We start from the raw sequence: 14766 nt of genomic DNA on the forward strand, positions 1-14766 counted from the left end.
TTTAAACTGGCTCCCCAATTTTACAGCTTTAAAAAATTATTTAATGTGATCAGTCCAAAGAACAAGTGGAAAAAACATCTTATTTTTCTCTCTGTGTAAATGCAGCCATTGAGAAGCATAAATGGGTGTAAACTGGTTTGAGGTGTCATGTTTTGGGGATGGGACTCAGGCCAGACCCACTCCCTCATCTGACAGATGGGATATATCAAATGGTCAGCAGGACCCTTTAAGTGCAGAGCTACCGACCCAGGTCTCTCCCAAAATGACTCTTTCATCACCAGCCAAATGACTTATTACATGACAGATTGGCTCTCCTTTGACACACAAATACTCTGCAGTAGAACAGGACAGGATTCAGACAACAGCGAGCACAAACACTTATTAACAACACCCAAGACGCAGCCACCATTCCACTCTGCATTAACACAAAACAGCACCACCGGGTTTTAAAAACTGATAATGGGCACGCAAAGAGCTTTAAATCGACTTACACCCTAAAGTACGTAAATGCCTCAGCTCTCTCTGACAATGCCAAAAATGTGACATATGTCTTTATTGTCCCCAAGATGGCCAGAGGTATAAGAATGAATAGATTGACGTATATGGATGCCATGAAAACATAGCAGGTTGTGCAAGCTGTGCTGGATGTCCAAAACCAGAGGGTGCATCAGCTGACCTCACCAAACGACACAGCAGGGATTGACAAGACAGTGTGAAATAAAGAGGGGAGCACTAACTGGGGGATGATGGGGGATTACAGATGCAGATGAAACAGCCCTGGAGAGGAAAGCAGCAGTCAAGCTTCATTAAGTCAATGGGCAATAGAACCAAATGGAGAGGAACTAGCAGAGACTGGGCGAGATAATGCTCGGCCTAAGCTAACCAGAACCACCTTGAGGGGATGGACTGAGCCACTGGCCAAAACTATGTAAATCTCATTATCTAGAGGAATTAAATACATTGTTTGACATAATAAAGTACACATTTTTCACTAAATCATTCTCTACAACTGTTTGTTGCTCTGTTAAAAAGCATCAATGGTACCTTGCACTTATTACTGTTGTGTGGTAACTTTTCCTGGATGACTGTGTACCAACAGTAGAATGACAATGTTTTCAACCCAACAATTTAAACTGAATTTTCTTTCAACTTCATAAACAGTGATGATAACAATTTGGTGGGTTCTTACATTTGCAATTTCACAAATGTCCAAAATGTGTTGTGCAAATTGTAAATGTGCTTTCTGGCATATCCCACTCTCCCTGAGACACCATTAGAGTGGAGCCACAGCCAGGGGATCAGCTATTAGAGATTGGCACCCTTGAGTAATTACAGTTAAGTGCATTGCTCAAGGGCAAAACAACATTTTTTGCATCTTGTCAGCTTGGGGATTCATACTTGGAAACATTCAATCATTGGTCTGACATTTTAACCACTAGGTGACCTGCCACCCCACTGACATATGAGGCACATAATGAAAGGGCCTTCTAAACAAATTACAAACAATGTCTAAGGTATAATAGTGAACACAAGGCACAGTGTGGGAATAAGAATTAATTACCATTTTAAAGTGCAAGATGAGTAAATGCCTTTCCAATCTAGTAACAATAAGTGGTTATAAGATCTTTACAGAACTATACAATCAGTTTTCAAGCTGGCAAATTAACAGTCCATTACCTTCATGAGTGCAATAACAGAAAAATAAAAATCTATATTATATTTAGAATTATACTGTTATAATTATAGCTATTTTTAGGCCTTACAAAGTAATTACCTTAGAATAATGCCAAATTATTGTTGGATTGTAGCAGAAATGACATATGGGATCTTTAGTCAATGGAGACCGAAAATCTGTAACTTCCCTAAGTTTCAACAAATGTACATATCACATTTTCTACAGGAGTATGTTCTTTAAGTGCAAAAGACTGGCCACTGGTACTTTTGAGAACTGGGTCAAATATTCATACATCTTTTTTTTTTTTAAGTCTTCCCAAAACAAAGGACCATCTTCTCCTCCTCTCTGTATAAAGAGAGGACATACACTACCGTTCAAAAGTTTGGGGTCACTTAGAACTGTCCTTGTTTTCCAAGAAAACATACATAAAATGTATTTGAATAGTAAATGTAGCAAAATGAATAGAAAATAGTCATGGGAAAGGTTAGGTTGTCAATGACTATATCAACAAGGTTGATTTTCAATTTAAATTGTTGTGTCCTTCGAACTTCGCTTTCATCAAAGAATCCTCCATTTTCAGCAATTACTGACAAATGTCTGCAAGGCTTTCTAGTTGTGAATTTGTTGAGGTAATCTGAAGTAACGTCACCCCATGCTTCCTGACGCACCTCCCACAAGCTGAATTGGCTTGATGGGCACTTCTTACGTATGATACAATCAAGCTGCTCCCACAACAGCTCAATAAGGTTGAGATCTTGTGACTGTGCTGGCCACTTCATTATAGACAGAATACCAGCTGACTGATTCTTCCCTAAATAATTATTGCATAGTTTGGAGCTGTGCTTTGGGTCATTGTACTGTCGTCGAAGGAAATTGGTTCCAATTAAGCACCGTCCACAGGTTATGGCATGGGGTTGCAAAATGGAGTGATAGCCTTCCTTCTTCAAGATCCCTTTCAACCTGTACAAATCTCCCACTTCACCACCACCAAAGCACCCCCAGACTATAACATTGCTTCCACCATGCTTGATAGATGGTGTCAAGCACTCCAACAAGCACTTCCATTTGGTGCCTAACAAAAGTTTTGTGATCCGAACACTTCAAACTTAGATTTGTCAGTCCATAACACTTCTTTCCAATCTTCCTCTGTCCAGTGTCTGTGTTATTTTGCCTATATTAATCTTTTCTTCTTATTGGCCAGTTTGAGATATGGCTTTTTCTTTGCAACTCAGCAAAGAACCCAGCATCCCGGAATCGCCTCTTCACTGTTGTCGTGGAGACTGATGTTTTGTGGGTACTATTTAATGCCGTTTCCAGTAACAATAGTCATTCGCAACTTTAGCAATGTCTACAATGATCCATTAGATTTTATTGTAATGGATAAAAAAAAAAATATTTGAAAACAAGGACATTTCTCTGTCCCCAAACGTTTGAACAGTAGTGTATGTTAAGATCAAAGTTGCACAGTCTGAGGGTTACAGAAGATCAGATGTTGGAGCAACAACACAACACAAAGGCCTTGGTTTACACTTTGGTACAGAGGCACACAGCGTGGATAAAACATGTCTGTAGAAGACTACCATCCCATCATCACGGTATCAAACAAGATACGGAAATAGCCCAAGGATTCCTTTAGCCTTACATGCAAAAGAAAAAGATGTCCTCAGATTCAGTTCAATCCAATGTCTGAACAACTCTCTATTGTCCTCCGCAGTGCAAGACCACATCAGTCAGTCATCACTCGAGTCCTCAGAGTTGTCCAAATCCGCCTCCTCCCAGGACGACTTGGTGCGCTGCTCCCAGGTCTTAGCCTGATCAATCACAGCACGGGATAGAAGCACCACGCCGGCTGCCAAGCCAGAGATGCGGTCCTTAAACGCTGTCCCAATCTCCCAGAGGTCTTCCTCTGTGTTGTACACATGCACATATTTCATACGGTTGCCCTTGTCATGTGAGCGCCCACCCAGTATGTAGATGCGGCTGCCCAGCACTGCCACGCCTGGCTCCCCATGACCAGCCTGTAAAGGACTCACCACAGACCAAGAGTTAGCTCCTGGGCTATAACACGCCACCTGGAAAAGAAGCCAGTCACAAGTAAATGACATTGTTCAACCCATTTCCCTTTTACTGCAAATACAATACCGCACAGCCTTGTGTGCCTTATTGCTATGAAAAGGTTTCAAACATACTAATAAGGATGTCACGAGAATCAATACATATTCCAATTCTGTAATATTCGATACTAATGGTATTTTTTCACACAGTCAGGAGCATTGATTATGCTAAAGAATAATTGCACAGAAGAGCATTGATTGTGCCAAAGAAGTAGTCACCATCATCATTGCCAGTACAATACCTCAACCAATGTACAGCTGTGCTCAAATGTCTGCATACCCTTGGAGAATTGGTAATCTACAGTGAGGGGAAAAAAGTATTTAATCGCCTGCTGATTTTGTAGGTTTATTTGAAGAGTGAGGGACAGAATAACAACAACAAAACCCCAGAAAATTGCATGTCAAAACATTTATAAATTGATTTGCATTTTAATGAGTGAAATAAGTATTTGATCCCCTCTCAATCCGAAAGATTTCTGGCTCCCAGGTTTCTTTTATACAGGTAACAATCTTAGATTAGGAGCACACTCTTAAAAGGAGCACATGTACAGGCCCATCTGAAGTTTGACAATGAACATCTGAATGAGTCAGAGGAGATCTGGGTGAAAGTGTTGTGGCCAGATGAGACCAAAATCGAGCTCTTTGGCATCAACTCAACTCGCTGTGTTTGGAGGAGGAGGATTGCTTCCTATGACTCCAAGAACACCATCCCCACTGTCAAACATGGAGGTGGAAACATTATGCTTTGGGGGTGTTTTTCTGCTCAGGGGACAGGACAACTTCACTGCATCAAAGGGACGATGGACGGGGCCATGTACCGTCAAATCTTGGGTGAGAACCTCCTTCCCTCAGTCAGGACATTGAAAATGGGTCATGGATGGGTGTTCCAGCATGACAATGACCCAAAACACACGGCCAAGGCAACAAAGGAGTGGCTCAAGAAGAAGCACATTAAGGTCCTGGAGTGGCCTAGCCAGTCTCCAGACCTTAATCCCATAGAAAATCTGTGGAGGGAGATGAAGGTTTGAGTTGCTAAACGTCAGCCTCAAAAACTTAATGACTTGGAGAAGATCTGCAAAGAGTGGGACAAAATCCCTCCTGAGATGTGTGCAAACCTGGTGGTCAACTACAAGCAACAACCTCTGTGACTGCCAACCAAGTATTAAATAATGTTTTGCAGAGGGGTGGAATACTTATTTCACTCATTAAAATGCAAATCAATTTAAAACATTTTTGACATGCGTTTTTCTGGATTATTTTGTTGTTATTCTGTCTCTCACTGTTAAATTTACCATTACAATTATAGACTGATCATTTGTTAGTGGCAAACGTACAAAATCAGCAGGGGATCAATTACTTTTTTTCCCTTCACTGTATGTACCATTTGTAAAGAAAACATGAGTGAGCAGGCAAAACATGTATTTTATTTCTTATCCGAGTCACATTCAACTGTAGGTCATAACAGAATGGCACAATCATCAAACAAAACATGGCAAAAAATAAAATAATTATGAACTGACCCCTGTTCAAAAGTCTGCATACCCTTAGATCTTAATACTGTGTATTGCCCCCTTTAGCATCAATGATAGTATGCAGTCGTTTGTAATAGTTGTCTATGAGGCCCCCAAATTCTTGCAGGTGGTATAGCTGACCATTCGTCTTGGCAAAATCCCTCCAGGTCATGCAAAGTCTTTGGTCATTTTGTCTGAACGGCACGTTTGAGATCTCCCCAGAGTGGCTCGATGATATTAAGGTCAGGAGACTGTGATGGCCACTCCAGAACCTTCACCTTTTTCTGCTGTAACCACTGGAGGGTCAACTTGGCCTTGTGCTTAGGATCATTGTCGTGCTGGAAAGTCCTGCCATCAATGTTCACAAGATTCCAGTGCCTTTAGAGCTCAAACACACCCAAAACAACAGCGAGCCAGAAGCTGTGAGGCGTGTCAAGGTGTTGTCGGGCATATTGTAACCAGCCTTTTTTGCGGCATTGGTGCAGTAAAGGTTTCTTTCTGGTTTTTCTTTGCATCCCAAACAATTCTTAAGGCAGTTTTGGCTGAAATCTTTCTTGATCTTTCTCTTGGTTTCAACAGATCCCTGAATTTTCCACTTCGTAACAAGTGATTGAACAGAACTGACTGGCATTTGCAAGGCTTTGGATATCTTTTTACATCCTTTTCCATCTTTATAAAGTTCCATTACCTTGTTACGCAGGTCTTTTGACAGTTCTTTTCTGCTCCTCATGGCTCAGTATCCAGCCTGCTCAGCACATCCACGTGAGAGATAAACTCATTGACTATTTACAGACACTAACTGTAATTAGTAAAAAGCCACAGGTGTGGGAAACTCACCTTTAACTGCCATTTTCACCGGTGTGTCACCTCTATAACAAGGCCAAACATTCAAGTGTATGTAAACTTTTGATGAGGGCCATTTCGGTGATTTCCGTTATCATAATGATTTAAAAAGGAGCCAAACTACTATGTGATAATAAATGGCTTCATATGATCACCATCCTTAAAAAAAATAGTTTTTTTGCATTATCAGTCATATTTTCAAAATCAATGCCAAAATGTCACAATTTCTGCCAGGGTATGAAACTTAAGAGCACAACTGTATCTCAGTAATGTATCTCAGTACATGTAATGTGGAGTAAAACTTTAAAGTAGTAGTAGTTATCTAAAGTAGACAGTATCTAATTTCATTATAAATTCTGCTTTGTCAGAGACTTAACACTGACAACCTTAGTTTCATGTATTTGCTGACTCTCATGTTTTTGAAAAACACAAATTATGCTTTAATAGTAATTGTTAATTTAAAAAACAAACACTATTAATGTATAAGATGTTTTTGCCATGGTATCGAAATTGAGAACAGTAATTTCTCTGGTATCGTAAAGTAGAAATTCTGTTTTTTCCAACATACAAAGTGACATTTCTATTTTAATTAAAACATTACATTTATAAGTAAACACATACAATTGAACTATTCCGCAACAATATACAGCCCAGGAAAAATTTGCTTGTTAGTTATTTTTGTAACGTTGCCACAGACACAACCTAGTCATTGGTTCTTTTTGCGTAGTTGCTGTCTAAAAGGACCGGTTGTCCGTTCTATGCAGGCAGGCTAACATTATTTTGACTTGATAGCCATCTTCAGCTAACTAGGAACCAGATTTATAAGTGGAGTTATGATACCTTAAGAACATCTCGGCGGTACCCCTGTTCATCGTTGCTGCCTCCAATGACATAGACTCGTCCATTGACTGCAGCCATGCCGTGCCATGCCCGCTCCACAGGACTCTCTGCACAATCTACCCACTGGTTGTGCTGGGGGTCATAACAATGTGTCTCCCTCAGGTACGCCATTCCCCGCCGCCCACAAGTGATATATATCTTGCCATCCAAGACTGCTCCGGCATGTGCATACACCTCGGTAGGAAAATAATATGTTCAGCGTTACACAACCGGGACAAAGAATAATTGCTCATTCAGGGTGGAAAAGCACACCTATTTGATTATTCAAACAAATGTACTGTTATTTACTTTTCACTCAAAATCGAATCCACAAACATCTGAAAGTTTACACATTTATTAGACTAACAACATTTCATTTATTATATTTTTTCATCTCTCTTCAAATAATGCAATATATTAGTTCATTGATTTTTTTCCCCCCTACAGTATATCTCAAATACATATGTATATTATCTCACAAAAGTGAGATATTTTAGTAAATATTTGATTATATCTTTTCATGTGACAACACTGAAGAAATGACACTTTGCTACAATGTACAGTAGTGAGTGTACAGCTGGTATAACAGTGTAAATTTGCTGTCCCCTCAAAATAACCCCAGACCATGACACTCCCACCACCATGCTTGACTGTAGGCAAGACAAAAGTGAGTACACCCCTAAGTGAAAATGTCCAAATTAGGCACAGTTAGCCATTTTCCCTCCCCAGATTCATGTGACTCGTTAGTGTTACAGGGTCTCAGGTGTGAATGGGGAGCAGGTGTGTTAATTTGGTGTCATCTCTCTCACACTCTCTCATACTGGTCACTGGAAGTTCAATATGGCACCTCATGGTAAATTGTTGCTATACATAAAGATGGCCTAGGCTATAAGAAGATTGCCAAGACCCTGAAATTAAGCTGCAGCACGGTGGCCAAGACCATACAGCGGTTTAACAGGACAGGTTCCACTCAGAACAGGACTCGCCATGGTCGACCAAAGAAGTTGAGTGCATGTGCTCAGCTTCATATCCAGAGGTTGTCTTTGTAAAATAGACGTATGAGTGTTGCCAGCATTGCTGCATAGGTTGAAGGGGTGGGGGGGGGTCAGCCTGTCAGTGCTCAGACCATACGCCGCACACTGCATCAAATTGGCCTGCATGGCTGTCGTCCCAGAAGGAAGCCTCTTCTAAAGATGCACAAAAAAGCCCGCAAACAGTTTGCTGATGACAAGCAGACTACGGACATGGATTAATGGAACCATGTCCTGTGGTCTGATGAGACCAAGATAAACTTATTTGGTTCAGATTGTGTCAACCATGTATGGTGGCAACCAGTTGAGGAGTACAAAGACAAGTGTGTCTTGCCTACAGTCAAGCATGGTGGTGGGAGTGTCATGGTCTGGGGCTGCATGATTGCTGCCGGCACTGGGGAGCTACAGTTCATTGAGGGAAGCATGAATTCCAACATGTACTGTGACATACTGAAGCAGAGCATGATCCCCTCCCTTCGGAGACTGGGCCGCAGGGCAGTATTCCAACATGATAACGACCCAAAACACACCTCTAAGACGACCAATGCCTTGCAAAAGAAGCTGAGGGTGAAGGTGACGGACTGGCCAAGCATGTCTCCGGACTTAAACCCTATTGAGCATCTGTGGGGCATCCTCAAAGGTGGAGGAGCGCAAGGTCTCTAACATCCACCAGCTCGGTGATGTCATCATGGAGGAGTGGAAGAGGACTCAAGTGGCAAGCCGGAGCCATGGCCCAGTGAGTCTAGAGTGATGGTCAGTGTACAATGAAACACAAAAGACCTACAAGCATATTTCCCTACACTCTAGAGCATTTTAGACCTACCATCACGCATGGTAAGCTGGTCCTTATGTTATTATTTATCTTGAAGATGCATTCCGAGATTTTCAGCTGCTGGTTGTAAATGTGGTACATTTGATCCAAAAAGGATCCCCGAATATTGTTAATTTTTTTTGTTAATTGCAAAAGTCCCAGACTACATATTCTAGAGGTTACTACACCAATAAACAGATTTCAGTGAACACGTAGCACCCTCTTGTGGGCAAGACTGTCTTTATTAAATGATTGATCACATGAGCCTACCTCTTTGCTGAGGGCTGACACATATTCCCAGGTGTTGGTGTACGGGTCATAGCGCTCAACACACTCCAGTTCATTGCTGTAGTCACGCCCCCCAATGGCGTAGATGTGTCCGTCCAGCACACACACACAGTGGTCTGCGTGCTGCTGCTGCAGGGCCTTGATCGAGCACCAGCGGTTGTGGCGAGGGTCATATCTGAGAGGAAAGTATCAGTACATAGAATCCAGTAAGGCATTCTGATTCATTTATGACAGAATAGGAAAAAAATATGACATGCTAATAAATGGCCAATTACAATTATTCTAAATAATTGCAAAGATATCCACAGCAGTAATTTCACCCCCCCCCCCCCCCATAAAAGGCTACTTTGGCTGTTCACGGAGATACAGTCAGCAGCGAACAGATCTCAGAGCAAATAAGAGTTTACTTTGCCTTGCCAAAGTATTCAGACCCCTGACCACATATCTTATACTACTGAATTACAAATGGCATTCTGAAATGTTGTTTTGTTTGATATTTATATTTGGATCTTAGACGTGCCCCAAACGTATCCATTTTTAAATCCAGGTTCTCTTTTCATGCGCCTATTACTGAGCACTTAAAATAACCGCACTGTTCATTATTCTATGTTTTATTATTATGCTGTTGTTTTGATGTTTTATTTGCTTTTATAAAAAGCTGTATTTTTATATTTTTTTAATTATCTTTATTTCATTATTCTATTCCCTTATCTTTTACCAATCGTTTCTCTGTAACGCAAGTTCTGGTGCTATCAGAGGAATAACCTGTGTAAATATAACAATCTGCGGATGACGGATAATGCAAGTTCTTGTGCTGCTGTTTAGACATCGATGTAGGGTATTTTCTCACAAAAGGACTTGCGAGTTTATCCAAGCACTGGAGCGTGAGTATTGAGATACCGGGGTGGTTCAGTAAACAGTTATGGGAACTGTAATTCATTGAGGATGAATTTAAAATGCATGTACAGACATGACATAAATGTCCCCCAGGACACATCGGGGTCAGACATCAATGCAAAGATTATCTCACAAAGGGACTGACAGGTTCACCCTAGCGAGGATTGATATACCGGGATGTTGAAGTTCATGTAAAGCATGAAGTATGAATTGTGCTATATAAATAAACGTGCTTGCATCTAAAGCCATGAACCTCAAGTATGAAAAGGTCATTGCTGTAAATAAGAACATATTCATAACATTATTACCTGATAAAAAAAAAAACCTTTGGAAAGCTGAACTTTGCAACAGTTTTGACCCATCAAAGCACAATATAGCTTCCTGCCCACACTGGACTGAGAGTTGATAACTATCTCTTTATAGTAGCATGATTGCTAGAACAGATGTAGATCAATATATTGTGGATATCCCGTCAGATGTCAGAGTTGACGCGTCTGTTTTATACCTGTAGCCTAAAATGTTGGGAAAGGAATACATACTTTTTTGTTCTGATTATCAAATTACTTTAGTTTCTTTACTTTCACATTACAGTGAATGATTTCATTGTCAGGGACCACATTCTGATGTGTATGATGAATAATAGAATTACATCTGTCAGAAACCAAGTAGGTTATAACAGCAGGCCTAATGATTAGGTAAGTATTCAGTGTGTCTATTATTTGGTCTCACCTCCAGCATCGAGTCTCTGCTCGAAAGCCACTGGTGTTCTTGTCTCCTCCAATCAAATAAACAAAGTTGTTAAGCACAGCGATGCCCTGGTTTGACATGCGGTGGGCCTGACCAGCCACAAGTGTCCTCCACTCACCCCAGCTAGGGTGGTAAACTTGGAACAAGTCTTCGTTCTCAGTCAGCGAACCAGAGGAGAACATCCCCCCAAAGCACAGGATGCATTTATAGCTGGAGCGGGGTTGGGTGAGAGGGCACTGCAGAACAGGCTGCCATAGCTCCTGCTCATGGTAACGCAGTGCAGATGAAACTAAGTCCTTCAGTGGGCACTGATTCAGGCGCCCAAAAAGTCTCTGCAACACCTGTTTGTCCATTAGGCAAAAGCGCACTGCCTCCAGCATTCTCAGGTTTTCCTGGGTGAGAGAGAGAGGATGTCTTATCCACACAAGACACACAATGGCTCTGACAATATGGTGCCAGTCACCAGCCATTAATCTCTTATGACCAAACATGACACAAGGTTATTGCATATTTATTTACTACAAATAGCCAATGGTAGACATGCATTATCTCGCTAATACACTTCAGTACACCGAGGGCAAACAAAATGATGCTTCAAATTTAGACAGGCTGACTAACCTGCTTGTCTTACCTGGAGGGACACGTGGTCTGTCTCCACCTGCTCTGGTTTGTAGTGGTAGTGTAGAGCTGCCTCATAAACTTCATTCTCTGAGCTGACCTCCAGTTTGTCACTGTTCAGCACACTGAAGACCTTCTCTGGGGGAAGCTGGCGGTACACCTCTGTGCGAGAGAACGTCTGAATGTTTCTGAGGATGTAAGAGTGCACCTTGTCCCCCAGCTGCTGCAGCCCAAACATATCAGCCAACTTGTCAACCTCCAGGATGTTACTGTCATCCAGCCAGGAGAAAAGGAAGTCACAGCAGAAGCCAATAACATCCTCAATCTACAAAAGATCAAACGCAAAAGGTAAACTGTGAAATAAAGCCTAAGAAATAAGACTTCACAAATGACTGAAAAATGACATACCTGTATGAGAGTTGCAGCAACTAGGACCTCCTGCACAGTGTCAAGGTCAAGTTCAAGCTCAGATGTGTAGATGAAATCCAGCAGTTTGGTCATGGCAGTGTAGGTCACCCCATGCACTGGAATCTCTGTCAGATGTGTCTCTCTGAGCCCTCCAGCAAACATCCCTCTGGAAATAGGGGAGAAAATGACATAATATGCCTGTAGATTACCAAGGGGTTGCTGAAAGCCAGGAAGATTTGCTTACCTGAAGTATTCACACGAAGCAGCTAGCAGGATGCGATGGGCTTTAATGGGTCTGGCCTCTACCAGAAGCACTACGTCAAACAGGATGCCACCCTGTCTCAGGCCAAGCAGCCCATCCAACAGGCTGCGGGAATGGGCACAACTCCGATATGTTTGCCGGACACACTGACCAGATGAGGCGGTCAGGCTCCCAATTTGGTTCAGCTCCCCATCCTCTGCCATTACTAGTGGTTGGAGCGTGACAAGACAACAAACAGTTACCTAGCTAGTTATAACATTAGAATTATATTGTAATTACAAACACATTAAAATTAACATAGTAAGGTAGTTAGTAAAAAACGAATATTTCTAGTTTGCTAGATTGTCAAAACAAATAACGTGAGGGGCCTTATTGCAATGAAAAGCTAGTTACCAATATAATAAAACGTTTTGTCATACCACAGCAGGGTATATATCACAAACCCCCGAGATGCAATACTACTTATATAAACTGCTTACCAACACAATAAGAGAGCAGTAGAAAGTGATGTCATACCACACCCGCTCGTGCCGCATTGTTTAAAAATACCAGATATTAGCATTAAGGATTAAAACCACCGGGTTTGTAAACAGCCACGGACAACATTCTCATGTGCACTATCCTGTACAATAGCAAATAGCAAATGTATTTTAAGGTGTTTTTTTGGCTGAACTGTTTACATGCAAAGGATTAGCAGGACTACGTGTTCTACCAAGTTAGTGTCAAGCTTATATAACAGAGTTTTTGGAGTAACCTTATGCTCAATTCTAACGAGGTGTTGCTGCCCACGCAAATTTGGTTAAATCTTGCCCATGCAAACGTGGTAACATCTTCCTCTCCGGGCTATCTGAAACTAAATTGACAACAAACTCTAGTACGCCTTGCTAGCATTAACATAGCTCTGCTCGACTGTATACGATTTCATCCATCAGCTGCATGGAAAAAAAGTTGTTTCAGAACAGACATTCCACTTGCGACGAGTAACATTAACGTTAACAGCAGGAACAATGTGGTTAGTTAAATAAACACCACAGTTTTCAAATAGAAAAACAGCTACAACATATACCTAAACAAGGATATTTCACGTCTGTTTCAGTGGTTTTAAATGGTGGGTTGGCAACGAAGTTATTTGTAAATTACCGCCACCAACTGGAATGGAGTGTGAATCCAAAACAATTATTTTAAAGTAGCTCTACTTCTAGTATTGCAACTATTTTGTAAGATATCAATTTGCTAAGGTATTTCAAGAAAGTTTTTTCACTAAAAATGCAAAGTTTGTCTTTCTTTTGACATCTTGGGTAGATGCATAAGTATTCACCCCCTTTTGTCAATATTTAGTAGAGGCAACTTTGGCAGCAATTACAGCCATGAGTTTATTCGGATGTGTCTCTGCCAGCTTTGCACATCTGAACACAAACGTTTTTTCCTATTGTTCTTTGTAGAATTGCTCAATCTGGACACCTTTGATGAAGAGCAATTTTCAACTCTTTCCACATATTCTCAATTGTATTGCGGTCCATGCTTTCACTGGGCCACTCCAGGACACTGACCATTTTGTTTTCAAGCTGCTCCAGTGTGGCTTTGGCTGTATGTTTGAGGTTGGGGTCCTGCTGGTAGATTAATCTTCTCCCAAGTTCCAAGTCTCTTGCACACTTCAGCAGGTTTTCCAGGCCCTGATGCAGGGAAGCATCTCAATTGCATGATGCTTAATGGTAGCATGAATTGCTTATTTGCAGGCATGGTGTTCACAGGATGGTGAACACCAATGCTTAGTATTTAGGCCAAAAAGCTAAATTTTGGTTTCAACAGACAATATAATCTTCTTCCATTTCTTTGATCTCAGTGTCTCCCAAATGCCTTCTACTCAACTCTAGGTAAGAATTGATGTGATTTTATATCCCCAAAAATAGTTTTATTTTTGCCACTATCCTGTAGAGGCCACTTTGGTGAAACACTTGGGCTATTTTCACAGTGTCTCCCAGCTCAGCCAAGACTGAAGACTATAACTCCTTTAGGCCTTTTGTTGGCCTCGCTGTATAGAGCCTTTCTTGTTTGAATTCTAGTTTTTTTGTTCTTGACAGATTTACATTTGTGCCTCTTTTCTCTGTTTCTTAATAATGGAATTTGCTGTGCTCCGGGGGATATTCAATTCCTTGGAAATATTTTTAAATCCCATTCCGGATTGGTGCTTTTGAAGATCTGGATTTGCTTTGAATGTTCCTTCGTTTTCATTATGTATTTTTTCTTAGGAATCGTATTAACCAGCTGTGGAAGATACAGGGATAGGTGTATTTAATCTAAAATAAATAATTATTCAATAATTCGACACAGGTAGACTACATTCAACTATTTACGTGACTTCTGAAGACAATTGACTGCATAATAGCTCATTCAGAAGCAAAGGGGTTGAATACTTTAGCAATCAATTATTTTCTGTTTTCTATTTATAATACTTTTGAAATAGTTCTGGATTTAGTTTTCACTTTGAGTCCACATTATGGACTTTCTTGTGTTGATCAGTGGCAAAAAACTCAGTAGTGCGTTCATGTTCATTCACAGAAGGGACTGTAAATCATGTCAGAACTTTTTCCACCTTTAATGTGACCTATAACGTGAACAATTCAATTGAAAAACAAACTGAAATCTTTGAAGGGGAAAAAATTTTAAACTCATAATAACCTG

General features: G+C 40.9%; 1 protein-coding gene across 3 annotated transcripts; it reads right to left on the reverse strand.

The window, feature by feature from the left end:
• Positions 1-457: 457 nt before the first annotated feature.
• Positions 458-13185, reverse strand: klhl22 (kelch-like family member 22). 3 transcript variants are annotated; one of them, XM_010875968.3, is made up of 8 exons: positions 13151-13185; positions 12067-12289; positions 11823-11988; positions 11428-11739; positions 10779-11188; positions 9135-9327; positions 6984-7217; positions 458-3747 (listed from the first exon to the last, which is right to left on the reverse strand). In XM_010875968.3, exons 2-8 carry the CDS (start codon positions 12285-12287, stop codon positions 3406-3408), a joined length of 1878 nt encoding a protein of 625 aa, XP_010874270.2. In that variant the 5' UTR covers positions 12288-12289; positions 13151-13185; the 3' UTR covers positions 458-3405. The 3 variants fall into 3 exon arrangements, with proteins under 3 accessions (XP_010874270.2, XP_010874269.2, XP_010874268.2); XM_010875967.3 differs by having other exon boundaries at positions 12839-13174; XM_010875966.3 differs by having other exon boundaries at positions 12564-13174.
• Positions 13186-14766: the final 1581 nt, after the last annotated feature.

The sequence above is a fragment of the Esox lucius genome, chromosome 13 (genome assembly GCF_011004845.1).
Source record: "Esox lucius isolate fEsoLuc1 chromosome 13, fEsoLuc1.pri, whole genome shotgun sequence".
Lineage (NCBI taxonomy): Eukaryota > Metazoa > Chordata > Actinopteri > Esociformes > Esocidae > Esox > Esox lucius.